The 24,089-nt window shown below is 35.0% G+C and overlaps 4 protein-coding genes and 1 long non-coding RNA gene across 8 annotated transcripts in view; 3 read left to right on the top strand and 2 right to left on the bottom strand.

Annotated features, from left to right (window-relative positions):
* Window positions 1-2,240, bottom strand: part of LOC132193769 (uncharacterized) — a 174,644-nt gene extending 172,404 nt beyond the window's left edge. The window contains exon 1 of the long non-coding RNA XR_009441490.1: window positions 1,366-2,240. This is a non-coding gene — a long non-coding RNA (uncharacterized LOC132193769). The remainder of the gene's footprint in view (window positions 1-1,365) is intronic.
* Window positions 1,578-6,419, top strand: LOC132193739 (uncharacterized). Of its 3 annotated transcripts, none has more exons than XM_059614603.1 (14): window positions 1,578-2,030; window positions 2,090-2,172; window positions 2,252-2,522; window positions 2,611-2,755; window positions 2,837-3,239; window positions 3,329-3,793; window positions 3,962-4,139; window positions 4,194-4,228; window positions 4,284-4,428; window positions 4,490-4,795; window positions 4,887-5,019; window positions 5,074-5,512; window positions 5,593-6,054; window positions 6,112-6,419. In XM_059614603.1, exons 3-14 carry the CDS (start codon window positions 2,273-2,275, stop codon window positions 6,229-6,231), a joined length of 3,081 nt encoding a protein of 1,026 aa, XP_059470586.1. In that variant the 5' UTR covers window positions 1,578-2,030; window positions 2,090-2,172; window positions 2,252-2,272; the 3' UTR covers window positions 6,232-6,419. The 3 variants fall into 3 exon arrangements, with proteins under 3 accessions (XP_059470586.1, XP_059470597.1, XP_059470579.1); XM_059614614.1 differs by having other exon boundaries at window positions 1,579-2,030; window positions 2,264-2,522; window positions 3,332-3,793; XM_059614596.1 differs by having other exon boundaries at window positions 1,580-2,030; window positions 2,264-2,522.
* A 3,596-nt stretch (window positions 6,420-10,015) lies between these two features.
* LOC132198089 (uncharacterized) lies at window positions 10,016-14,929 on the bottom strand. Of its 2 annotated transcripts, XM_059621856.1 has the most exons (14): window positions 14,769-14,929; window positions 13,916-14,282; window positions 13,418-13,866; window positions 13,236-13,363; window positions 12,892-13,155; window positions 12,693-12,838; window positions 12,373-12,631; window positions 12,129-12,323; window positions 11,615-11,777; window positions 11,365-11,563; window positions 10,945-11,124; window positions 10,671-10,888; window positions 10,563-10,613; window positions 10,016-10,503 (listed from the first exon to the last, which is right to left on the bottom strand). In XM_059621856.1, exons 1-14 carry the CDS (start codon window positions 14,772-14,774, stop codon window positions 10,396-10,398), a joined length of 2,733 nt encoding a protein of 910 aa, XP_059477839.1. In that variant the 5' UTR covers window positions 14,775-14,929; the 3' UTR covers window positions 10,016-10,395. The 2 variants fall into 2 exon arrangements, 1 of the variants encoding a protein (XP_059477839.1); XR_009441960.1 differs by lacking the exons at window positions 10,016-10,503; window positions 10,563-10,613 and having other exon boundaries at window positions 10,749-10,888; window positions 11,441-11,563.
* Window positions 14,930-15,716: 787 nt separating this feature from the next.
* LOC132192559 (uncharacterized) lies at window positions 15,717-19,169 on the top strand. The gene is made up of 8 exons (XM_059612572.1): window positions 15,717-16,124; window positions 16,489-16,687; window positions 16,905-17,049; window positions 17,238-17,362; window positions 17,430-17,632; window positions 17,687-17,904; window positions 18,400-18,579; window positions 18,852-19,169. Exons 1-8 carry the CDS (start codon window positions 16,049-16,051, stop codon window positions 19,137-19,139), a joined length of 1,434 nt encoding a protein of 477 aa, XP_059468555.1. The 5' UTR covers window positions 15,717-16,048; the 3' UTR covers window positions 19,140-19,169.
* On the top strand, window positions 19,161-21,001 carry LOC132192568 (uncharacterized). Its single transcript, XM_059612585.1, has 2 exons — window positions 19,161-19,734; window positions 19,797-21,001. The coding sequence occupies exons 1-2, from the start codon at window positions 19,578-19,580 to the stop codon at window positions 20,048-20,050; spliced, it is 411 nt and encodes a 136-aa protein (XP_059468568.1). The 5' UTR covers window positions 19,161-19,577; the 3' UTR covers window positions 20,051-21,001.
* The last annotated feature ends 3,088 nt before the right edge of the window (window positions 21,002-24,089 follow it).

The raw sequence follows: 24,089 nt of genomic DNA, 5'->3' as shown, positions 1-24,089 counted from the left end.
TTTAATTATCATTTTACTATTTTTACAAAATAAATTTTATATAATTTAATTAGACCATTATATTTGTCAACTTTTTTGCTGAACTGGTGTAGTGAGCTTTCCTCGATTGAAACTTTTTTGCAGCGGTGAGAAAGGCAGGCGGGCTGGCATTACTTATGATAAGCGTTCCGGCGGCATTACTCGGCCGCAAACGAGCAAATAAACAAACAAAACGCACGCCACTTGATTGTTTCAAAATAATTGCACCTGCGAGAAAAAAAAGGTTCTTGACCCGCGCGTCTCACTCTTCCATCTTATCTGCTCGGATGCATATATATCTTTTCCTTTTCGCGTTTTCTCTAGCCATGGGTCACGTGTCTCTAATTGAGGCGCAATTCAATTTTGCAACACCCTTCGGGTCACTCGACCCTCTTCTCTTGCGAGATCACGTAACCATCCATCCATTCCGCAAAGTGCCGCTTTTCATTAGACCGTGGACAACTTGCTCCACAACTTTTTACTTTTCGCACACGTCTGAAGTGATGGAGGAGCACTCTTTTGCATGCCTGCCCTCCGCAACTTGGAGCTTTTTGATTCCTTTCTGAGCATCGCGAGATGATTAGAAGGGGATGTGGAGCGCTTTGTCTGTCCCCCTTTTTTGCATGCAAATGTTGAGTAACGTTGCAAAACATTGATCTCTGATAATTTAACTTCAAAGTGCAAATCCATTCATTCATTTTTTTATGGAGCATTTTGAATATACCGCACGTTCAATAATTTTCAATAAGGGTTTTTCCGTTTGTGTGAGGCGTTTAATTACATTATTCTTTAAACTGCACTTATTTTATATTTTTTTACATGTAAAAATGAAGCCAAGTGGATAAATGAATTTGATCGCTGATAACAATGTTAATATAGTTATTATTGTTATTTTAAAATAAAATATTTCAATAATTAATTATAATCTTTTATACCATTTCCGTAAATACAGAGATTTTTGCAAATTGTTAGTTTGGAAAATTCATCTGTGGACTATTTGTTCCTGTTATAGCAGATAGCAATTATTATTTTTGTTTTCAAGATTAAAAATATTCTATGTTGTGTTAATTGATGGAGTTTGAAATAGAAGAGAATTTTGTTAAGTTTCAAGGCCTGCACACACTATCCTTTCTTGAGATCTTTCCTGCCTTTTTTTATAAAAACATGAGACTATTTTTATTTTTTGTTTCAAATACCATAAGATAATACGAAGAAAAATTATTTTTCATTACTCTTCCAATTGTAAGCAAAATAATTCATTTTAATCACGATTTAATCTAATAAACTGAATCAACTTATTTTTATACACGTCAATACACGTTAAAAAAAAAGTGCAATCGTACTTACTTGTAAATTTTGTTGGTGATGATGACACTGGCTAAAATAATTAGGCACATATATTGTCACTGATTAAAAAAAAGCACTGGTAAAGCCGGGCGTCACATACTGTATGTCATATTATTTGGCACACAAAACACAAAATTATCTCCTGCAGCACTGACCTGGCACCGACCGCGGCTACTGCCAGTTGCCACTACATACTCTCGTCAAGACACGCGTTGATTGGTTTTCATTTGCACACGCATAATACAATAATACACAGCAATGTTAAATATTTTTCTACTTTCCTCTTCTTGCAATTTTCTTTTGCATTCTTTCATAGCCAATCGTCGGTCGTCCAATACAATGAGAGCAAGTTTTAACTTGTTGAGCGCAGAGAGTGAGTCACTGTGTTGGGTTGAGAGGGTAGAAGAAGAGAGGAGAGGAGTCATCCAGATCGAATTCCGAGGCAAAAAAAGTCAATTTGGCATAAAGACACAGAACGAAGAATCGACAAAACGGAAAATATAAGTAGCCAAGGTCTAGCCAAGGTCACCAAGGAAGAAGTTTGGGTAAGAAGGAGGGCATTGTGCTGTGCAGCAAACCAGCAACAGCAAATCGTATGTCAAGTGTCAGTTGGCGTCTGTCGTCTGCTTCTGCACGGCTGCACGCAGGCAGACGAAACTTGCAAGGTGAGAAAAGAGAACAGAAGAAAATCAAGCAATTTATAACTTAATTCAAACTTTTGCAGCGTGGATAGTGTGGAAATTTTTCAATTTTGTGCACATATGTAGATGGGCGCAGTTTTGATAGCGATATATTTATTGATCGCAGGTGAGGATATAAATTAATTTCGAAATGAATTGCATGTGCGAAAATTGCGCGTGTGTTTTTAAAAATTTTGTCTTATCAGGGCGTGTTATAGGATATTAGGATGGGATTACCGAATTTTGAGCATCAGCAGCAATCACCTGTCAAGCCGGAAAGCTTAAGCCAGCGGCAGATTTTTGGCAGTGGAAGTAGAAATTATTCTGAAGGCCGTCATCGGCGAGATCATCAGTTTGCACCACATGCCCGAGAAACTCTTACGATCACTTTCACAAAGAGGCAGGGACGTCGAGAATGCAGTCTGGTAGATTTTGTGCAACGACAAGATTCAGGCATCTTGAATTCTCAAATTGAGGGTATGTATGTGTATTGATTGAATTGTTAATCTAATATTCTCTATTCTATAAAAAATGTCATTTTTTTTCAATAAGTATAACCTTTTAGCTTACCTCGTCAAGCAAGTGCACGATATTTTGTTTGAAGGGGCTGAAGGAACAATTTATTCCACTGTGCCATTTTACAATGTTGATCGCACCTATGCAAATCTGCTCTCCTTTCAACCTGCCCTGTCTTCAAAGCTGCTAGCCAAGTATATAATACTAATTTTTAGATTTCTATATGATATCTATGTTGTCGTAAACGTTTTGAAATATTAAATTTATCCTTTCAGATGCATATGTACATGTGTTATGGAAATGGATAATCTTGAACTCAACTGTTGGGACGAGTGCTTGTTTGCACTTTTACACTCTCTTAAGCTGCATCCTCGGTGGCCTGATCTCTTCTGGGATATGGCCCTGGTTGCACCAGAGATCATTAAAGGATCACACAGGAATGACAAGAACAAGCTGACTCTATTTCTGGCCAATCTATATTTGGGAGATGATTCTAAGATGATGTCATTTCTCATGTGCAATTCATTGATTTGCGGGCAAGTTAGAGCTGTGAGAATTTTCCTAGAATGGGAGCAAAAATGGCCTGATGCCTTGCTAGGAAACAATTTCATCTCGAGATGTATTTACTACTGCTGCTGCAAGCTGCTCAAACAGAGCTTCCACGATCTTCCTCATAAGGTACTAAAATTAAAGTTGAAAATTATTTTAGTAGTGATTGTAAAGTAAAAATAATTAGAAAACTGGTTCATTAAATATTTTATATCTAGCAGATTTCTCGAAAGGATTGTAACTTGGCGGAACTGCTTCCCAAACTGGCGTCTCGATTTGACGAGGCCAAATCAGATGCCCCAATTGCAGCACTACTGATTTCAACTGCCTCTAAAGCTGCCTTTCGTTCCGTGGTAGATGAAATGTTTGCCATGGCAAAGTCTTACGCACAGAACATGGAGGCTGCCAAAACTGCTGTCATGACTTTGGGATTGATTGGGCACTACAATCCTCATGATGAATTCTATCTCGCTAGTGGAAAAGGCCGCATTATAAATTTAATGAGACATTCTGCTACACCAGAGGCGTTGGTTGAAACATGTGCAGCTGCACTCATCATGATAACTGGCCCAGAGTATAAGAAGCTTGTGGGCAAAGTATTCTGCAACTTTAGTACTTCTAAAGTTAGTGACAACTTCCTGGACGCTCTTAAAGAGTGGAGCTTGAAAAATATCCCACCAAGGGTAAATTTTTTCCCTTTATTTTTATTATAATGCAATAACTCAATATTTGCTTGAGCATATTTTTTTTTTCATTTTGGATCGGATCATCAATTATTTAAAAATTTTATTGAAATTATCGTGCTTGCTTACATCCTAAATTTAATTAATATTTTTCTAAATAAATTGCAGCTCTTGCACAGCACATGGGATGATAGAGAACTATGCAAATTGCTTGAGAAAGATGCCAATGACAGAACCTTACAATATGTTTTTGATGCTGATGAAATGATGGAAAGATTCATGAAACAATTTTCAAATGGAAATGGCAACTATCAATATCCCACTCATCAGCAGTATCCCAGAGAAAGTAAATAAAAAATCATTGTTCAAAATAAAGAATTCTCTCAAATTTATGTTTTAGTGGTGAGCAGCCAAGACACGGCAGTGAACACTGAGGTATAAATATGCGTTATTTTTAACATTTTAAATAAATGTGATTTTTAAATAAAAGCCACAAAGAAAGAGACCTGCCAGTAGTGAAAGTACTTCAAACGACGAACCAAATCATAAGAAAAAAAAGGACTTGAATGATCAGGTCAATGAAAACAACAAATTCAGTGGCAATAAACCAGAAACAGATAGGGAAATTCCTCCAGGTAAATTCTCATCTTTATGGAATTTTTAATTTAAATAACAACATAAACGTTAAAAAATTAGAAATCGAAGGAAATGATGGAGAGAGCTATTGTGAGGAAGACTTTGGCAGTAGCTGTGACTCGGACAGAGAGTATGAAGAGGACGAAAAAGAAGATTTCTCAGAAGAGGAATTCGTCAGTGATGAAGAAAGTGATTATAATTGCAAAGCAGTTACTGTTACCGGCAACTTGGAATCCAACAAGGAGGACGAAGAAGAGAGCTATTTGATGGAAGATCGTGATGAATCCGACAATAGCGTTGAGCAGAAAAACCAATCTTTAGCAGATTTCCTTGTGCAACCAACAGCTTCCAATGCTTACAGTCAAGGTATTTGAATAATAGAAAATAAATAAACAATATATCACAATATATGTCGTCAGCTTTTTAAATATGTAACTTGCTAATTAACTTTTTGCAGAGTCAGTTGACCAGAAAGTTGCGAGGGCCGTAGGAAATAGATTCTATCATAACTGCTCCCATATTGATATTGATGAAATTAAAAAGCGGATTTGCAAGATTTCCCCTGTGCCAACATCTCGACAGCTGGCCAAGTAAGGTCAAAATTTTGAGAATATTCCAATTTTTATTAAACTTTCATATAATAGAAGCCTGGTTTGTGTAAACTTTATCAACAATAAGAAATGGAAATTCTGGATTAAGTGGCCCCTACTGTCTCTCATCGACATGCTGCCTCAAAGTGCTTGGCCTGATTTGGAGAAGGCATTTTTGGCAGAGATTGTAGATGCCATTACAAGCAAGAGTAATGTAACAAAAACGGCCGAGGCCCGTCGGCTTGGACAAGTAGCTGCTTGGTTTTGCCTCCACCCAAGAGAAAAGTCTAGTTTGATGACTGCTGTCATGTGGCAAATCCAATGCAGAGGGGGCCCGAACGTCATAGGTTCCTGCCTTGGAATTCTCGAAGTGTGGCCAAATTTCCTAGAGGAGAAAACTCAGTTGAAAAGGTGGATGTTGGCACTTGTCGAGAAGAAAATTAAGGATGGTGACGACTATTTGTCTGGCCCACACGTGCAGCTCATTCTAAAGGTATAAATAAAATTGCTTAATTTTTTTTCTTAATTATAATTAAACTCATGCTTTATAAATATTTAATTTTTGTTTTAAAGATGCTTAATTTGCAAAGTCAGCTCCAACCCGTGAGAAATGAATTGCTGCGTGACTTAGTTTTAAGTGAAAAAAGCGCAAAATACTGCACCACCTTCATGACTTGTACCAATCGAGTTACCTTCAATCAAGTGGTTAAAATATTGGCTCTTCTTGCCCGGTATCCTAACCAATCCACTGCCATCACAGCCATTTCTTGCATTGCCTTGATTGGACACAACTTACTGAATGGAAATCACAAAGGAGTAAACCTGGATCCGCTGATTGGCATTCTGGAAAATTTGGCTAGCCATAACATTCCAGAAACAGTGATGGAAAATGTTGCAATGGCTTTAGTTGCCTTGATTGGAGCAAAGGATTTGCCAAGGCTGAGAAAAGCTCTGCAAAGAATTGATGCAGACTTAGTTAGTCTTCAATTTAGAAACACGCTGAAAGCTTGGAGTTTAAGAAATCTAGCACCAAATGTAAAAGTTTTGGCTTTTGTAATTTGTATTCTTTTTTATTTTTAAACTTGCTTATAGGTTGAAGCTGCCAATGATGCTCAGGAGCAAGACGAACAAATTGTGCGTGGAAGTGAAGACAATTTCTTCTTTGAAAACATTCTGGGGGCCATGGCGAATGACTTAGATGCTGACAACTAGATTACTCTGACCCATAATTGTTTCATATTATTAAATAATTTTGCCTCATGAGAATTTACAAAATGTCTACTTTATATATTTTATACTTACTTTAATTTTTAGTACATTACAGATGCAATGTACAGCAAAACACTGTTTTGAATCATTTTAATTGAAGTGGAATAAAGTTGTTCCTTCAAATAAAATAACGATGAGTTATTTTTTTTTTATTATTATATATATACATAGAAACAAAGGTATTATAATTTAAAATTGATTTAAAAAAAATGAAATAAAAATTATGACTTTAAATATATAAAATATTGATAGACTCAGTTCTCATCAATGCAATTAAAATAGCATAAATTGTCCAACATCAAGTAAATGCAGCTTTTAATTAATGCAGCAAAATTCCAAATATGGAATTAAAAAATAAGAGAAAGGGTTACTTAAAACGCAAGTTAAGCTTGTGTAATTAAATCAGCTCTATGTGCAGTAAATTTACTATCTCCATTAATTTTTCTTCACTTTGATTATAAACTCAATCCACTTTTTAATTTTTTGATCAAATTTCTTCGTGCAACGTTGATAAAAAAAAATTCTAGTTCTTAATTTGAACGAGAATTGAAAAGGAATTTTACATCCTCTCCTAAAATTTTAATTTAAACACATTCTGATTAATAATTAGGTACTCTTAATAATTTAGAATGTGTAAGCCGAGAAACAAAAGTTTTGTTTTGTAAAATACATTATTTTTATACATTCAGCTGTAATAATGCATTGTGCAACGTGCAAACTTCCAGGAGGGATGCAGAACGAAGCGCCGTGCGTGTAGATTATGGAAAAGTACGACAAAACTGCAGGCTGCTATTTTCTAATTAAAAGCGATTGCAACTTTGTGTTTGCATTTAATTTCCAATACACGTTCGCACCGAAGCGAATTGTATTTTTTCGATTACGGTTCGTCGAACAGAAAACAACTTTTGCGCTGCAGCCGGCGCGCCGCTCTTGGCAGCGGTGAATGGAAAGGGATGACAAACATGAGCATTTTTAATAATCAATTAATCACGATTGATAAAAATGGGTACGTGTTTCCTGCCATTCAACGCTAATAAAGAAAATATCAGCCAGCCAGGAGTTGTTTTTGCGCCACAAAAAAGCACTATTTCTCCATCATTATTATTATTACGAAGAGTAAAAAATTACATTTTGAATGAAGTGACATTTGTTCATCTTTTTAATTTTAGCATGCGACTCATGCTAGTCTGTGCTAGTCAAGAAAAAATAAAAATTTGCATTGTTAGTGGAAATTTATAAATGATAAGCTTTATGCACGACCATTGTAGCCAAAAATAAAAATGAAAATTTCAAAATTTGTGAAAGATCATATCGATCATATATTATGCAGTGATATACAAAGTTTAGTTCTTGACCCATGATTGTGAAAATGTACTAAAAGTAGGCATATGGTAACAATTAAATGAGTGTAAAGGGAAAATATGAATGTGCAAAAATTATGCCTACATAAAAAAATTATTAAAACGCCAAAATTAAAATTAAGTTTAAAAATAAAGATTTGAAAATCATAACAAGATTGATCTCTGATTTCGAATTTGAATGAATTACCAATATCTATTTTATTTTATTTAAAAAGAATGATTTGGGATAATTGTTTTTTAATTCATTTTATTTTGGCCTGTATTTCATTTTTAAATTAATTACGTCAAGTGCATGCATGAAAATAATTTTAATTTTTAAAATTTAGATGAATTATTAGAAAAAAATGTGGGAACATTTTGAATTATTAGAAAAAAATGTGGGAACATTTTACGTTATCTTCTAGCAAAAATAAAATGAGAATGAACAATGAACAAGTTCTTCCGTTCTCTTGTGCAACACAAAGAAATTCTAGCCCACATTTATAATATTTATTTATGAATCTATTTTACTTTTACAAAATACAAATTGCCCTTCTTATCTCATCGAACAGAGCGGCGGTGCAATGAATTTCAAGCAAACTACCACCTTTGCTCGGGAAAGGAAGCAAAGTGGCGTGCATCGCATGCACAAAAACGGCCGCGCCATAACTGCAGTTTCCTTCTTCTTTTATATATTCGTCTCAAATGTATAAGTCTCATAAATAGATGGAAATGTAAATAACCTAGGCGCGCACTAACTTACGGGGGTGCTTTATTCCCGCTTGGAGGGAAACACATTTTTCTCCTCTCCGATAACAAGCGAATTATTTATTTTCTCAGAAAGATATATCTTATTATTTTACTGCGATTTCGTCAGCACAGAATTGGTGGCCGTGTGTGCGCGAGTGTTTCGCTCTTGCACAAGAAAATAAATAAAATAATGCACCTATGGCTTATGCGCGGAAGGGTATTGCACAGAGAGGAGAGATTCCACTGTCGCTATGCAAACAAAATCAGGCCAGACACTGTTTGATATAGAACTTATAGAGGAAAATGGAGCAAAAAACCAAATGAGGTTAGATTGACTAACTAGATGACAGTCGTTGCTTTTTGCGGAATATATAACATTTTCAAGTGCGCTTGCTGCAACTGCCTTTGAAAATAAAGGAAAACCAAATTATATTGATGTAATATAAAAATCGGTAAAATTGGAAAATAAGGCAGTTAAAATATTCTATAAATAGACTGGTCATTTTTGTTATAAATGCACATCTTTGTGAATCGATTATATTACTATTTACATTTTCTTTTCTTCATTTTTTCTTTGCGCACAAATATTTCTTTATTATACCATTATACCTCAACCAACATAAACAAATGCAAAATTTTTAAGGTCTAATTTTAATTGCAATTTCCCTAGGTCTGCAACAAATTTAAAAATGACTGCAGTTTCATTTCAATTCTGATCATGGCAATATATATGATTAAAAAATTAAAAAACAATATTTTCCATCAATGAAAAAAATCCTTTTTTCACTTAATGAATTTCCCCCAGGGCCAAATTCTATACCATAACTAATTACAATTATTGCATGCTATTAAAATCTAAATTTTACTAAATTTCCATAAATCAGCAATAAAGTTGATTTTATTGCAAAAAAAAAATATTTATACCAGATTTTACTTTACAACTTTCTGGTATTTCAAATTCATTATGTTAAAATTATTGGCGGTATATTTTAATTTTCTATTCAAAAATAAATTAATGGGGGTTTTACTACACTCCAGGAGCCCTTTTTTCTGCTGTTAATTGGATGTGCCGGTTCAAGAATATGGAAAAATTCTCATTTTCCCCTTCTCCTTTTTACTTAATGCAAGAGATCAGCAATTTGATTTTGTGTGTTTGTCACACCACGCAGCATCATTATAAAGCGCCCTCAAAACCATTGAGCTCTCTATTCAGTCAGTGTATATCTCTCTGACCTAACAAACGAGTCTCTCATAATTGGAGAGTAAAAAATAATAGCAGAGGCCAGATCCACCACGAACGCGCGCACCACTGATTTAATGAAATCATTATCACACTTGTTAGCGATATCGCGCTGATTACAACCCCTCGCGCGTGTTTGCGAGAAAAACTCAATGCCATTCATTACTGGCAAGGGGCACAAACAAAAATAATCACCTCTCCTTTTCTCTGCATTCGCACAAAGAGACCCCCTGTGTCCTGCTCATCCTTTCACACACGCGCTGCATTCAAATCGCAGCGGTTTCAATTATTTTTAGGATAATTACTCCACAGGTCACAACGAAGCGTAAGGGTATTAAAAAATTAATCATTCAACGTGTTGCAACTTAGTGATTAAGAAGAAAAATTTTCATCCAAACTTGCGAAATGATTGAATTTATTAAATTTTGTCAATTGGAAAGGTTGTAACAGACACAATCATATGAAATTTGTGCTTGTTCTTTAAAAAAAAAATCTCATTAAGAATCACTAAATCTGCAGAAGGCTATTGCGTTGTCCAATTAATGTGAATTGATCAATATGACTAAAAAATTTAATTTGGTGATAATGCATGTCAAAATGAACAATTTTGTTACAGGCATCAAATTGTACTTTTCACATTATTCTATATTCTCATTAAGGATTCTCAGGTTTGCTGAGGTAAAAACCAAATTAAAATTACTTTCGGATTGCTTGAAAGGAGTCGAGTAAATCCTTTTAATGTGAAATTTAGACACCAACGCTTTAGTTTTCCAGTTTTCAAAAAGGCACTTGGCAAAGACTTACAGATTTTCCGTCTTCTATGCTTGTAACGCAGCAAACAATTGGTCCGATTTCCCTTCCCAAAATACTTTCCAGGCCGAACTCCTTAAAATATTAAAATTGTATTATTTAAACATCAAACATGGATCCGAAAAAAATTAAACCTCGTCCTCGTCCCACCCTGGCAAGATTATTCCAATTGTGCTCTGATGCAACTATGAATAAAACAAAATAATTGAAATACAGATTATAATAACAATAATTGGCAGTACCTTTGTAAATATTTTTGCTTCTCTATCATCGCAGTATTGGTATTCTCGAGATGGACTGAGGTAGACGCTCAGAGCCACTCTGCTTGAAAAGGGCCCATCAGATCGGCATATTGAACAACACATAGCATTATCAGGAAGGTCTTGCAACAATTCACTTCCACAGTTGCAGCAAACAGGCCACGAAAAGGAATTATCCTCGTCAACCTCACAGACAGTCCCTGTATAAGTTTATTCATTATTTAAGTTTTTTGATGCGAAATTGGAACTCGCCTACCTTTCACTTTGACTAGGTCATGCTTATTGGTAGATGCGGACAATTTTGGAATTTCTGGATTATAATTTTTCATTTGGCTCAAGTTGATATTTTCAAGCCAATCTGTAGAGCTCAGGAAAAGATGAGATGATGGACTTTCAATGTCACATATGGATGTAAACTCATCTGTTGATAATTCACCTAAAAATTAACAGTTAAAATAAAAATTGTTTTAATGGAAGTAAGAGCAATGGAATGAGAATTTAAAAAAAAAATGTCTAAAAAAATTGAATAGATAATTCATGGCTGCAAATGAAACTATTTGTAATTCCTTTCCATGAATTTTATCCAAATTATTGTTTTATATTTCATTGTTTTGAACTTTCCTTGAAATCATTTCCGAATTTTGGAATAAGTTTTTCAAAATAAATTTATAAACACCTTTTAAAAAGAGTAAGTTCTGGAGCATAACAACACAGCCAGAATTTAACTTTGGTACCACTGTTTGGTTTCTTACAGAAATAGTGTGGTATGGAGCATCACCAACACCAACGCAATCATTTGGAACAGAGCAGTACATATGGCTTGCTTCGTACGCCAAAAACTTCATGGCAACACTAATGCGTAAATTGCTCAATTCCTGTCAACAAATTAATCAGTAAATATACAAATATTTACTTTTCAATCTTACTGGGTCAATAGAGGAAATTTTTGATAGCAGCTGGCGAATCCTTGGTTGCAAATCATCACATGGTTCAATAGCACTTGCCCTGCCCGCTTTGAACTTGTAGACGACAAGTAAATTTGTGTTGTCCTTGGCATAAGTAGAGAGCAAACTTAAAATATCAGGTCGTCTGCAAAAAAATGTCATTGCAAATTAGAATAAGTTGATAGTAAATACAATTTTTTTGTGAAATTCTTTTGAAAATCCAATTATATAATTGAAAAATCTCTAATTGGGGTCACTGGGAAAAATTGAATTTTTTTTTGTAAACTACAAACTAAAAAGATATACAAAATAAAATAAGGTAGGTTTAAGTTTACACTTCCTTGATCATGGAAACAAGTTTGAATGGGTTTATATTTCTATCAAGCAAGCCACCCAGGAACTTATTTTCCTTCTTAAATTTTTTTTAAATAATAATTTTTTTTCATATAAATTGCATTTTACCCCTAACGTAGTTTCAACTAATGAAATATTGTACCTTGCAATGTCCATTCTTCTGTTTAAAGTGAGTCCTTGCAAAACATAGCTGTTTCCCTCCTTGACAGATTCTCTCAAGTTGCCCTTCAATTCCACAAAACAGAATGTTCCTAACGCATCTTGTCCGAGCATGGTACAAATCTCTTCACCTGCCTGATTGCATTGGGACAAACATAGTTTGTCTCCCTGAGCTCTCCTGGAAATAAATAATTGTTTCGAAGAAAATTCAATGTCAATAAATTTACCTTGAAATAAAAATTTTCTGGCATGCAAGTTTCATTTGCAAATGGGCTGATGACTTTTTAGCGTAGGCTTCGACTGCTTCAGTTATAGAGAAATTGCTTTTTTGAGATTGTTCTTTTTCTTGATTGGAGCTCTCAAGCTCCTCAACGGCGTGGAGTCTCAAACCCTTTGAAACATCATTTTCTATCAACAGGAAGTCCATCATGTCCTGACCACGTTTTGGCAGTTTATAGGTGCAGTTCGCAGGACAAATACTTGCATCTGCAGATAAAATTATAAAATTCAATGCAAATTTTGTTAATTCATTCATTTAGCGTCAAACTTTTTGAACAGTGACAGGAGAACTCCTTTGAAATAGGAATAGGCTCATGTAGATCGGAATTGTAATCACAAGGTTGCTCCACTTTTTCAAAAATATTGATGGAAATTAGTGTGGGTATTCCAATTGCTGACGAGTCAAAAGATTGCCTAGATATATTTAAATTTATTAATTTATAAAAGTTAAAAACTTGTTTGATTACCATGGGGGACAAATCTTGATGAAATCACCAGTTTTGATTTGGTCTTTGCATTGTTCCTGCTCCAAAATCAAAGCTGCCTTTTGCAAACTTTGTGAAAATCTGCCGTGAAGGACAATTTTGCTGCCGAAGGTGCTTAAATTCAAAATGTGCAAAACTAGGCCTTTTTTACTCTGCTTTTCTCCACTAAGCCTTTCATGCAACCACATTCGATGAGAAGATCTTTGCCGATTTTTAAGTTTTTGCAGCTGCTCGAGCAAGCCATTTCTAAAAAGTATAATAATTATGGTTAAATCAGGTTAAATGTTAAAAACATATTACACAAAAAATATAAAAGATTTACAAACTTTCTAGGTTTCTTCGTTCTTTTAGTCGAGTCTAGCAGAGGTAAGTAATTTCCAGACGCATCTTTTATGGGTTCAGAATCTGTTTGAGTCCTTGGAACAGCATCTGAAGAAGAAGAGGCACTTTGGCTCTAGAAAGATTCATTATAATTATGAAAGACAGAGTTTGTAGGGAACAAACTCACAGGCCCAATGATTAAGTTTTCACTGCTATTTAATTCTTGAGAGGACGGACATTCAATGAGATCCTCCTTCTTTTCCTGGCTTACATCGACTATGTTGACGCTTTTGGAGAGTTTCACTCTTGACCAATTTCGCTGACTGAAAATTACTGGAGAGCCAACAGGACTGATCTGTTGAGTGTTGCTTCTGAGGATGACTGGTGATTTTGTTGGGCTGTCAATGATTTCCACCTTATCTTGGGTTTCTTCATCAACTATGTGGTCAGCTTTGATGGCAATAGTTGGTCTGGTAGCTCTTCTTTTTGCTGAAATTACTGGAGATAATGGATTTCCAATAACTTGAACCTTCTTCGGCGTTTCCGTCTCTCCATCAAGAATTTTCCTTTTCCTCCGTAGCACCGGCGACGTTCGCCTTTTGATCTCTAAAATAGGACTGGCAGGACATTCATCATCTAAGATTAGAGATTAAAATTGAGTTTTTTTTGTAAATAAATTGTTTACCTTGGGACTCAAAGACAATAGTATTTTTTCCATCGTCAGGCAGTTTTCTGTCCTTCTTGAACAGAACTGGGGACGTTGCTCTTGTCAGGTTCAGATCGATTTTCTTCACATCTCTGCTAACCGACGGTTTAGACAAACCACTCGTCCAAGAGGCGCACGAGTCGAAGTCCAAATTGATGACAACACTGCTTGTGTTGACAGCAGAGGAGACTAGATTTTTCTTGTCTCCATTCTCTTCGTCCGAAGAGCTGCAATCGACGATGGTGTCCAGCTGAGAGCACCGTCGAAAACCTGAAGAGCTAGAGCTGCTGAAGAGCGGGCGAGACCTTTGGCTTCCGCAGAAATCCTCCAGCAAACGTTGCCACTCCTAAAAAAAAATGAAATTGCAGAAACTGGTTTTAAAAGTTTCTATGAAAGTGCGTAAATTTTTCCCCCTTAATTTTGATTAACTTTTTCTTTGCTGTTTTCTGTAAAACGTTTTCACATCATGCTGAATAAAGTTGAGATTATCTTTCACTCTTTTTATTTAATTTTACCTCTTTTGATTTTTCATTAAGATTTTTATCATTAAGGGGAGGCTTTTGCTAAAGAAATACATACGTCCGATTTATTTTGAGATGGCAATTTTTCTCCAATTTTGCATTGGTTTGTAGATGTCAGTTCCAAGGAGACGTATGTAGTGAGAAAAATTTATGTAATTGGAAAACCTGAATTTTTAAATTTAATTTTGTTTCTTATTAGGAATTTTTCAACATACTCAAAAAAAGCAAAATTTAAAGGAATAAACAATGGATCTTTGCATTTTACAATTCTCACAAATCATGTTAACAAAACTGCTTGACACATAACATACCTTCATGATTTCACGTTACTTTTACTGCTTAAAAAAGTTTTCAAACCGGAATATTTTATTTTAAGGCTCGATTGCTCGAATTTAATTAAATTTTTGCGAAACCAGAGAAAAAAGAAACCGAAAGAAACGTAAACAAAACTCCCAGCATGCCGGCGGTGGATACTAGCGACGCCAACAGGTTGGGACAGGCATTAATTCATCGACTGAAACTTTACGGCGCGCAAATAAAAAACGATCACTCTCACAATTGCCAAAATCCTGGCAGACAAATTTATAATTTATATTTTCAAAAATTATCATTTAAAAAAAATTCAAAATCCAGGATTAATGCTCGTGCGCGGCTTTTTTCATTATTTTTCTGTTGAAATATTGCAATGGTGGTTTTGACGTTACTACAAATATCGAAGCGTGACACGGTGGCCCATTATTATATCAGTTTGTCTGATAGTGACCTTCTCATCGCCACCCACGCAACGAGATAATGGAGACGAGCAATAAAAAATAACCAGTATTAATATAGTGTTTACATAAGAGGGTCACGCAGTGGCTGAATCAGCCAGAAAAAGTAAAATCTTTTTCCACCTGCATCATAATATAGAATTAATACTTCGTTTGAAATGTTAAAAAATAAATTTCAGCCTCCCTTTAATTTTTAAATTTAAAAGTGATGATTTGATAATTTCAATTTCAAATGTTGACATACTTGAAATTTTCAGCTTTCAAGCCAAATGCTTTAAGCTTATTTTATTTCAATTTACAATTTTCAATCTTTATTTTTTTATTTTAGACCAAAGTAGGGGAAAATTTGTACTTTGCAAGGATGAAAGATAATTTAAATTGCGTTGTAATTTTTTTGCTTTGCACAAAACGCACATCACGTGACTATAGATATCTTCTGTAATTATAATGTGCATCACGATGTCTATTTTAAAGGCGCATTATTTTTTTCAAATAATTGTTTCCGACCGGCGATTCAGTTGGTTGCCTTTTTGCAGAATCTCTTGATGAGTAATTCAAACGCGACGCCACTGCGCGACGCACAACAATTCAATTTGGTTCTCAAATTACAATTCATCATTGGAGGGGCCTGTCCATTTAATTTTTTGCAATCGCTTTTATAACCCAATACTTTCCTCTGACAAAGCTCTCGGGGAAGTTAAAAACTTGTTTGTTTTCTTGGGGCGAGTGTAATAAGACGATTAGTGCAGCGCGGCTTTTTTCTTGGCTGCCCAGGTTCATTCGCCGTCGGTCGGCCGTGGTGTGCTTTTGGTGCACACAATATGCTGCTGCTGACGCGGGCGCAATTTCTCACCATTACACATGCATTGCTGTTCTCCTCATTTTTCCAGCACTCAGGTATGTTGACCTTTGACTAAAATATAAAATTAAAAAACACTCGAAACTCTTTTTATTTAACAATATATATCATCATAATTCAAATGTTGTATTTTCAAAAAAATGTTCTTTTAACATTGAATTTTGCTATAAAAGAATTCTTTTCCACATTGATAAATATTAAATAAATAATTATCCATATATTATAAAAATCTTGAAAATTCTAAACACTGAATAAATAAATAATATATGACACAAGAAAAGGAATATAAAGTTGTAAAAGATGATGTGCTGGACAATTTCTTATTAAATTATAATTATCCTCAATGTTTATTTTTATTTAACGAAAATTTGATTTGATTGGCTACCTTTTTTTCTATTGTAGTTGGATCTGAGACAGTAGCAGACGATGAAGAATGTCACATTTTCATCACGGTCGCCTCGTTCTGGTTCAAAAGCCGTTCGCCAAACGACGGTTTGCAAGGCTTGCAAACCAGGCAGCTCGAAATCAACTGGGACCCGAACCTTTGCATGGGAAATTTGCATAGCGTGTTTTTAACTTCAAAAGATCCACAAAGCGCAAAGTGCGTAACTTATTTTAGTGAAACATGGAAATGAAAACTTTTAATTATATTTAATTATTTTTTTAAATATAAAATTGTTAATCGGTTAAATTTGTCTATCTCGTTATGCTTAAAAATTACTTGACCGCTGAGAATTTTGCAACAAAAACCGAATAAAAAAATCCACCAGTCTTCTTAATGCTAATAAAAAAAAAATATTAATAACTATCAAATATAGTTTTAGCCTTGATGGAAGCTTTTTGGACAGCGCTGTTTGCATGCACCACCCTGCAAATTTTTACCGCACCAATGTTACTCTGGGTCGTCCGCGTCTACCAGGTGGATGGGACAAAGACACCGTTATCCAGAATGAAGTCAATAGTGTAAGTATAATTTTGCCTAAAATTTAAGCTTTATTGACAGTGCGATGTAAAGAACAAAAAAAAAGAACACAAAGAACATAATTTGTGCGGTCTGCCTTTTTCCAGTCAAACAAGTGACTGGTTGATAACAAAAATGATTCATTTAAAATTTTTATTTCTGCATCATACAATTTGAACATTCTTCAAAGGCTTCCAATAAACCAGAATCTGGAGATCACTGCCTGCCGTATTGGATTGCAGGCTTTGACAAAAGTGGAAATCTATTGTCGTCCGATTGCTTGAAAATCAGACCAACTTGGATGGGAGATATGAAGTAAAATAAAATTAATTCATCCGCAACCCAAAATATCTAATTTTAATTTTCAATGACCAAATGTTAGATCGCAAATTGCTGGAGCTAAGGTAAGTCAGCTCATGATACCTGGCACGCACAACTCTGGCAGCTTCTACGGGAAGGACATCCAGTCCAGGGGAGACGTTCTTTATCGTTTTACGCGCACGCAGGATGAAGACGTGTGGGAGCAACTCGTCTGGGGTGCCAGGTACCTTGACCTCAGGGTCGGCTATTACAAAAACAAAAAGGGCAAGTGAAATTATTTATTAAATTTACCCCTTTATAAATTTCTAATAAAAACAGAGTCGTTTTGGATCAATCACGCGCGGGAGAGAATCACCGAGCTGAGACCAGTTTTGCAGGACGTGGCCCGATTTTTGCGTGCCAGTCCACACGAGTTTGTGATCGTGGACTTTCACCGATTTCCGGTCGGGTTTTCCGGAAAATTTCAGCAGTACGCCGTTCGGCACAGGTGGCTGGCAAATTTGATAAAGGAAGAACTTGGCGAGTTCGGAGCACCGGTGAGAAATTGATAATTATACAGACAATTATTTTTCTAAAAAATTTAATTTAGGCAAATCCTTGATATGCCTGTTTAATTTTTCACCTCTATTCAATTATTTGTCCTCCATGTTTTTGTCAATTCATTAATCCAAATATTTATTTTGTGTTGAAATAAGAAAATCCAACGCTTAATTGAAGTACAGCCCACACTACAGGTCACATTGTTTGATTTTTACTTTTACTTCACTTTAATTATCCAATGCAGCTGAAATAAACGCCTGAGTGTAAATTTCAACCTTTAATCTAGTTTTATATTTATTTGAAAATGTTGTTTTTAGTTTCTTATTTGGAGAACTAATTTTTAATTATATTTTCATTTTCCGATTTCCGATTCTTTACAATTAACCTTAAAGTGAAAAATCGATTAATTTATTTTGTGCCCTCAAAACTTTATTGTTTGATGTTTGCGGTGCGTGTAACTTGACGCAAACACACGTTTGTTTCACGCGCAGTGTGTGTTCATGGGCAGTCCTCAGCTGAGCGACCTTTGGCACAGCGGCAAGCGGGTGTTGGTCTATCACGCCGAGAGGCATGACGTGCACGTGAACTGGAACGACAACTGGCTTTGCGCACCCCTGCTCCAAGCGTGGGGCAACCAGCAGAACGCCACCGGCCTCAGAAACTACATGGAGGTGAGAGCAAAAATTTGCATTTTTTTTGAACAGAACAAAACTGGCGAAATAACAATAAGTCGATGCAAAATTATTTTAAAAATGCACAAAATTTTAGGGTCCATTCCAATTTCCTTTTGCATTATTTTTTAATTTCAGTTCTTCGTTAATTTTTATTTTGTCAATTAATTTAATAATTTTTGTAAAGTAAAAAGTAACAAAATGAAATATTAAAAAAGCTGAAAATATGTTTGTTGATGATTTTATCGCATATTATTATTATTACTTTCTAGGGAGCTCTGCATAAATTCGCAGGACGACCCATTCCTTGGTCAGTCATGGCCGAGTTGACCCCAAATTACTCTGACGCGATTCTAAGGCCGCAAAGGGGACTGCGAATGATGGCAGACGACATCAACCGAAGCGTCACTCACTGGTTCAGACACTTTTGGTGGAGGGATGCTAACATCGTGGCCACTGACTTCCTCTTAGGAAACAAAATTATCGACGTGGCCATCGAGGCCAACGAAAAGAGATTTCCAAAGTACGAAGCCAAATCTTACTACAGAAACTTCTCATAAATAATGGGGGGGGGGGGGAGATATCTATTATTAAATAATTGTGATCGATTTTCGAGAATTCCGTTTTTGGAAAAATGATTTGAATTCAATCGAATTTTTTGTAGCAAGAACTATTTAAGCATTATGTTTAATTAAATTTGTATATATTATTCAATATTATTCAAAACTTAAAATATTGTTGTACTTTAATTTTAAAGACCCACAAATAAACGCTATAGTTATTATTAATAAGTATCTAATGAGAAAATATATTGAAACGCTTTCCATATAATCAATGCAAATTTTTAGTCCATTGAAGACCGGCAAAATTTTTACTCCTTATTTAATTCTGCAATCGAAGTTTAATTGAAGAGCGCCGTCCAATAATGAATAGCTGCATATCCCACGGCAGACAAACGTTTAATCGAGTTGTAATTGAAAAATAATTGAGCACATCCGATGCAATCGCCGCTTCTTTCCTGGCAATTTTCGATGGCGCGATTGACAAGGGAACGCATGCGTCCCTCCCGATCTCGCATCTCGCCGAGGGAAACCAAGATCGCATTCTGCCAGTTTCGCACCTACCCTTATATCCGCGTACACGCACCTGCTCCAGGTAATCTCCACCCCTTTCACTAAGTAAGAATCTCGCACGAAAATCAATCAATTAATCCGCAGAGATGGAGAAGTCGGTGGCCGCCGCAACACCTGTGGCTCCGTTCGAATCGTCGTCGATGGACGAGCTGAGCGAAGAGGAGACGACGCTGATAATCGGCCTGTGTGTGCTTATCATCGTCGTCTTCATAATTCTCGTCGGCAGCGTCATCCTCTGCCTTTCGCTTCGCAGGGGCGAAACCTTCCTGTGGGACACGGCGGAAAGAGAGGCTCGTCGTTGCTCCAAGCAATCCTCGCTAGAAGCGGCAGAGCAGTAAAAATTACTTTATCATTAGAAAAAAAAATAAAAAAATACTCGAAACGGGATAATATTTTTGTAACGGTTTTGTATTTTTTTTTATCATTTGAAAATTTGTAACGTGACATTTTCAATAATATGATATTTTCCGAATTCCAATTGATTCGCTTCGATTTGGATTTAACAAAATGCGCTCCTCGGCTTTTCTCATCCTCCTCGTTGAGAGTTTACTCAAAGTTTGTGCCACCTCTCGTCCCAGCAGGGCTTCTCTATTGTCTTAATAGTTGCTTTTGTGTGTACACACTTGGGCCAATATTCAAAGACGCAAAACGCAAAGTGCTTGCAGTGCTGCGTCAACTTTTGCCTGCCAGCAGGTTTTTCACTCTACGTAACCTCTCCAAACGCTGCACCAAAGATAAAAGTATATAAGAAAAACGCACTTTTTTATTGTTATAATAATAGAGAGTGACTTACTGCTGTTCCTATTGGCCTATATTATAATTAATTACATAGCTAGGGCCGTTAAATTTAGAAAACAGATTATTTTCTTCCAATGTTAACACATGGAAGATCAAATTTGCTTGAATTATAAAATTTCAAAACGATTGAAGCACAATTCAACCCATCTAAAAACCCCCACGTAAACCAGTTATTAAATTACTTAATTTTCGTGGCCCAAGTTATTGCATAAAAACTCTTGTCTTTCTGGTTACATGTTTGTTGGGGCAGGCGAAAGATAATGTTATTTAAAAAATCGCAAATACAAAATAAGTATTATTTAATAATAAGTTTATTTGCATTTATAACAAAATTTTATTAAAACTTTTTGAGCTCAGTGTTATGAATGAAATGATTAGTTTTTCTATTTCAAAATAGACTCTTGAATTTATTCTGATCTTCAATTACATAATATTTATGTATGATGATTGATGATTCTCACTAAATAACACAATAAAATAAGCGTGTTCAATGTTAGCAGATCACCCTAGCGTGTTTCATTAATGGCCATCATTATATTTCCTTTCTCGAATCTTGGGTGTGCATGTACATCTTCAGTTTTTTTTGGAAATAATGACACGAAACCCGATTCCCTCTGAAACTTGACGAGATTCTGGCAGAGAAAGTCCTAAATTATCGGCAGGCGGGGCAGAAAAAACGTCACCAAAGTTCGTTTTCCTGCGACTAGGCAGGCAGGGGTTATTAGACGCAATGTTCTTTTACGAGAATGTTTATACTGCCGGAGCTAGAAGGGGCCTTCAACAGACCGCAATTTATACTCTCGCTCTTATTCCTCCCTCATCTATAGACTGCTCCAAGTTCAATAACAATTTTTGCTGGTGTCTGCCCGGCAAGTCAGCAGAATTTATTTAACAGGGCGAGGAATAAATAGGACTGTTGTTGTGACTCGTCTGGCGAGATTTTTCTTTAAATCTCTGCTAATTTTTATTAACTTTTTCTCAAAATCAGGAATAGGAAAACATACATGTATTGAATTTGAAGCATATTTGTTGAAGAACTAGAAGGCATGATGAATATCAAAATCATGATTAATCTGTTATAATTACTACTGTTAAAAAATTCCTTCCTTCTCCAAAAGTAAGCCATTTTTCACAAATCGCTGCAAGTCCTTTCAATCTGGCTAAATACCTAGTTGGTCACCGCGCAAAATAGCTAAATACCTGGCTGGTCAGCGCGCAAATTGGCTAAATACAGCAAACTCAATTTTACAGGAGAGGGTAAAATGCACAGCGATTTCCTTGGACTTAATTTTGAGTGTCTGGCGCTTACCTATTGAAAAAATGTTGATGGAAAATTACTAATGGACATTAAAATTAAACTTAATTATGTTGAATCAAATAACAGTGAGGAAAAACTTATATTTTTTTGGGTAAAAAAAATTATCCAAATTTAAAATAATTAAAAAAAAATACCTTTGTTAATTTTTAGGATGAAAAAATTTGATTTTGAACTTATAAAAAGATATAATTTAATTTTCAAGGCCAAAATTGCTGTTTTTTTGCCGTAAGTTGATGTTGAGTAAAGTATTGCAAAAAGGTCTGTATCTCGGTAACTAATAGTCCGAATTTGAAAACTGATAGTGAAAATGACCGCAAAAATATGTTTTTTCTAATAAATGTTTAGTTTGGAATTTTAGAATTTTATTGGTTTCCAAAATACCAGCTTAAAAAATAATATTTTTTAAAAATTAAAAAATTTAAGCGAAACGCTGTATTAATTGATTTTTAATCCAAGAAAACAAAAATTGACTTTATTTTGAGCAATTTCATTGTCATTTTTTTTTAAATTTGGTCCAGCCGTTGCTGAGATACAGGCCTTGAAAGAAACCCTTGAATTCAACTTCATATATATAATTCAAAATATTTTTGACCTTAAAAATGCATGTTATTTGAAAAAAAAATGTCTCGTGTGAACAAAATTTCAAACATTTTAAATTAGTTTCATCATAATTCTGATTATTTCTAAATATATCCACATACAGTGCTAATTTTGATACCTTGGCTTGCAGAGCTGCATTAAATTAACGTCAAAATTAATAATTTTTTTCACAGGAATTTATTTGTCTTATTTTCTTGGGTTGAAATAGCTCATCAGGAGTCCATTTTTACGGCGGGATTGAGTTTGGTCAAAACAGTATTTAGCCAATTTGGCATTTGGACTTTGGACATTTTGGCATTTAGCTACTTTGCACGCTGACGAACCAGGTATTTAGCCAGATTGAAAGGACTTGCAGCGAAATTAAATTTTTCCACATTTTATACTTACTTTAAGTAAGGAAGAAGTGAATCTAGAAGATTGTGAATTAGATGATCTAATTTACTAAATCCTCTTTCACAGGATAACATGTATGAAAATGCAATGAAACCACTTAATATAATAATAATACAAATATAAACAGTAACAGGTCTACTTTTGAAAAAATAATTTATAAGAATAATTATCAATTTAAAAATGTACACGAACATTTTAAAATACCTTATGTGGTATAATAATATGTCGAATGAGCAATAACGAATTGAATTGAGTTTTTCCCTCATTTTTCTTTAAAAGTAATGATAAAATTAAGAGGTTAAAGTTCAAAAGTGCATGAACTGAAAGTACTACATCAAAATTTAATTTATATAATATGAATAGTGAGATGGTATAAGATGTTTTACGGTTGCAAAAGAGGATTATATTGCATAGGTTAAAGGTGCAGTTTTGTGTCGGGATCACCTCTATTACCGGGGCTGCAATCCGCTGATTGCTCACCTCCATTGCCCATGCATACATTGGTTTCTCTCTCATTTCTGCCGTGCTCGCAACTCGCAGAGAGAGATGAGATGTAATGATAAAGTGTGATCCTGCAACGCTCGTTCGCCCCACCGTGGATAAATATGGTAAATATGCACGCCAGCATTTCATTTCCCCAGTTTTCCTTGTCAGCAGTTCCATTCAATCAACTGGCAAATTACGTCAACAACGCGCGCACACCAACCTGGCAAATAAATAAATCTGCACGTCGATCGGCAGTCAATCCAATATTATCTCCTTTAATTTCGAAAACGAATTTTACCGATTATTTCTCAGGTCTATATTTACACCAATTTTATATAATTGATTTTAATTATAGATTATGAGAGGCTTTCAAAGGATTTCATATGAATTTTAAGTGTTTAAAAAAATTGAAGCTTGAACCCATGGACTCTCATTGCCTATCATTGCCCAAATTTTTGAGACTTTAAATTTGGTTTTGTTTGTGTGATTCGGTGTGATTTATTTCCTCACAACAAGAACAACAAAAATGTATTATTTATTGCTTAATTACACTATAATCTACAATATCCAAGCGTAAATTAAACCAAGACCGGGCTGAATCTCGTTGCAAAAAGGTTGTTGATTCAGTTGCAAAGAAGGTTTATTTGACTTACAAAAATGGCAATTGAAACTGACGATCAATAAAAAATTTACTTATTTTGAAAGATCATGATATAATTAAAAAACAAACCAAAACAAAACAAGAAAGGTAAAAAAACTATAAAATAGTTTTGCACATAAAT

The sequence above is a fragment of the Neocloeon triangulifer genome, unplaced genomic scaffold (genome assembly GCF_031216515.1).
Source record: "Neocloeon triangulifer isolate White Clay Creek 2 clone unplaced genomic scaffold, ASM3121651v1 ptg000001l, whole genome shotgun sequence".
Classification (NCBI taxonomy): domain Eukaryota; kingdom Metazoa; phylum Arthropoda; class Insecta; order Ephemeroptera; family Baetidae; genus Neocloeon; species Neocloeon triangulifer.
Note: the sequence above shows the minus strand (reverse complement) of the source record. Positions and strands in the feature narration are given on the sequence as shown.

What these genes read in the sequence shown, in the direction of transcription:
- LOC132192568 (XM_059612585.1), top strand. Translation starts at nt 19,578, where the DNA reads ATGCAATCGCCGCTTCTTTCCTGGCAATTTTCGATGGCGCGATTGACA. An exon ending in CGTACACGCACCTGCTCCAG is followed by an intron (nt 19,735 to 19,796) that starts GTAATCTCCACC and finishes ATTAATCCGCAG; the next exon opens with AGATGGAGAAGTCGGTGGCC.
- LOC132193739 (XM_059614603.1), top strand. Translation starts at nt 2,273, where the DNA reads ATGGGATTACCGAATTTTGAGCATCAGCAGCAATCACCTGTCAAGCCG. An exon ending in TTCCAATGCTTACAGTCAAG is followed by an intron (nt 4,796 to 4,886) that starts GTATTTGAATAA and finishes AACTTTTTGCAG; the next exon opens with AGTCAGTTGACCAGAAAGTT. An exon ending in TAAGAAATCTAGCACCAAAT is followed by an intron (nt 6,055 to 6,111) that starts GTAAAAGTTTTG and finishes ACTTGCTTATAG; the next exon opens with GTTGAAGCTGCCAATGATGC.
- LOC132198089 (XM_059621856.1), bottom strand. An exon ending in AGAAGAATGGACATTGCAAG is followed by an intron (nt 11,778 to 12,128) that starts GTACAATATTTC and finishes ATTTTTTTGCAG; the next exon opens with ACGACCTGATATTTTAAGTT. An exon ending in CAGGGTGGGACGAGGACGAG is followed by an intron (nt 10,504 to 10,562) that starts GTTTAATTTTTT and finishes TAATATTTTAAG; the next exon opens with GAGTTCGGCCTGGAAAGTAT.
- LOC132192559 (XM_059612572.1), top strand. Translation starts at nt 16,049, where the DNA reads ATGCTGCTGCTGACGCGGGCGCAATTTCTCACCATTACACATGCATTG. An exon ending in ACTTGGATGGGAGATATGAA is followed by an intron (nt 17,363 to 17,429) that starts GTAAAATAAAAT and finishes ACCAAATGTTAG; the next exon opens with ATCGCAAATTGCTGGAGCTA. An exon ending in GCCTCAGAAACTACATGGAG is followed by an intron (nt 18,580 to 18,851) that starts GTGAGAGCAAAA and finishes ATTACTTTCTAG; the next exon opens with GGAGCTCTGCATAAATTCGC.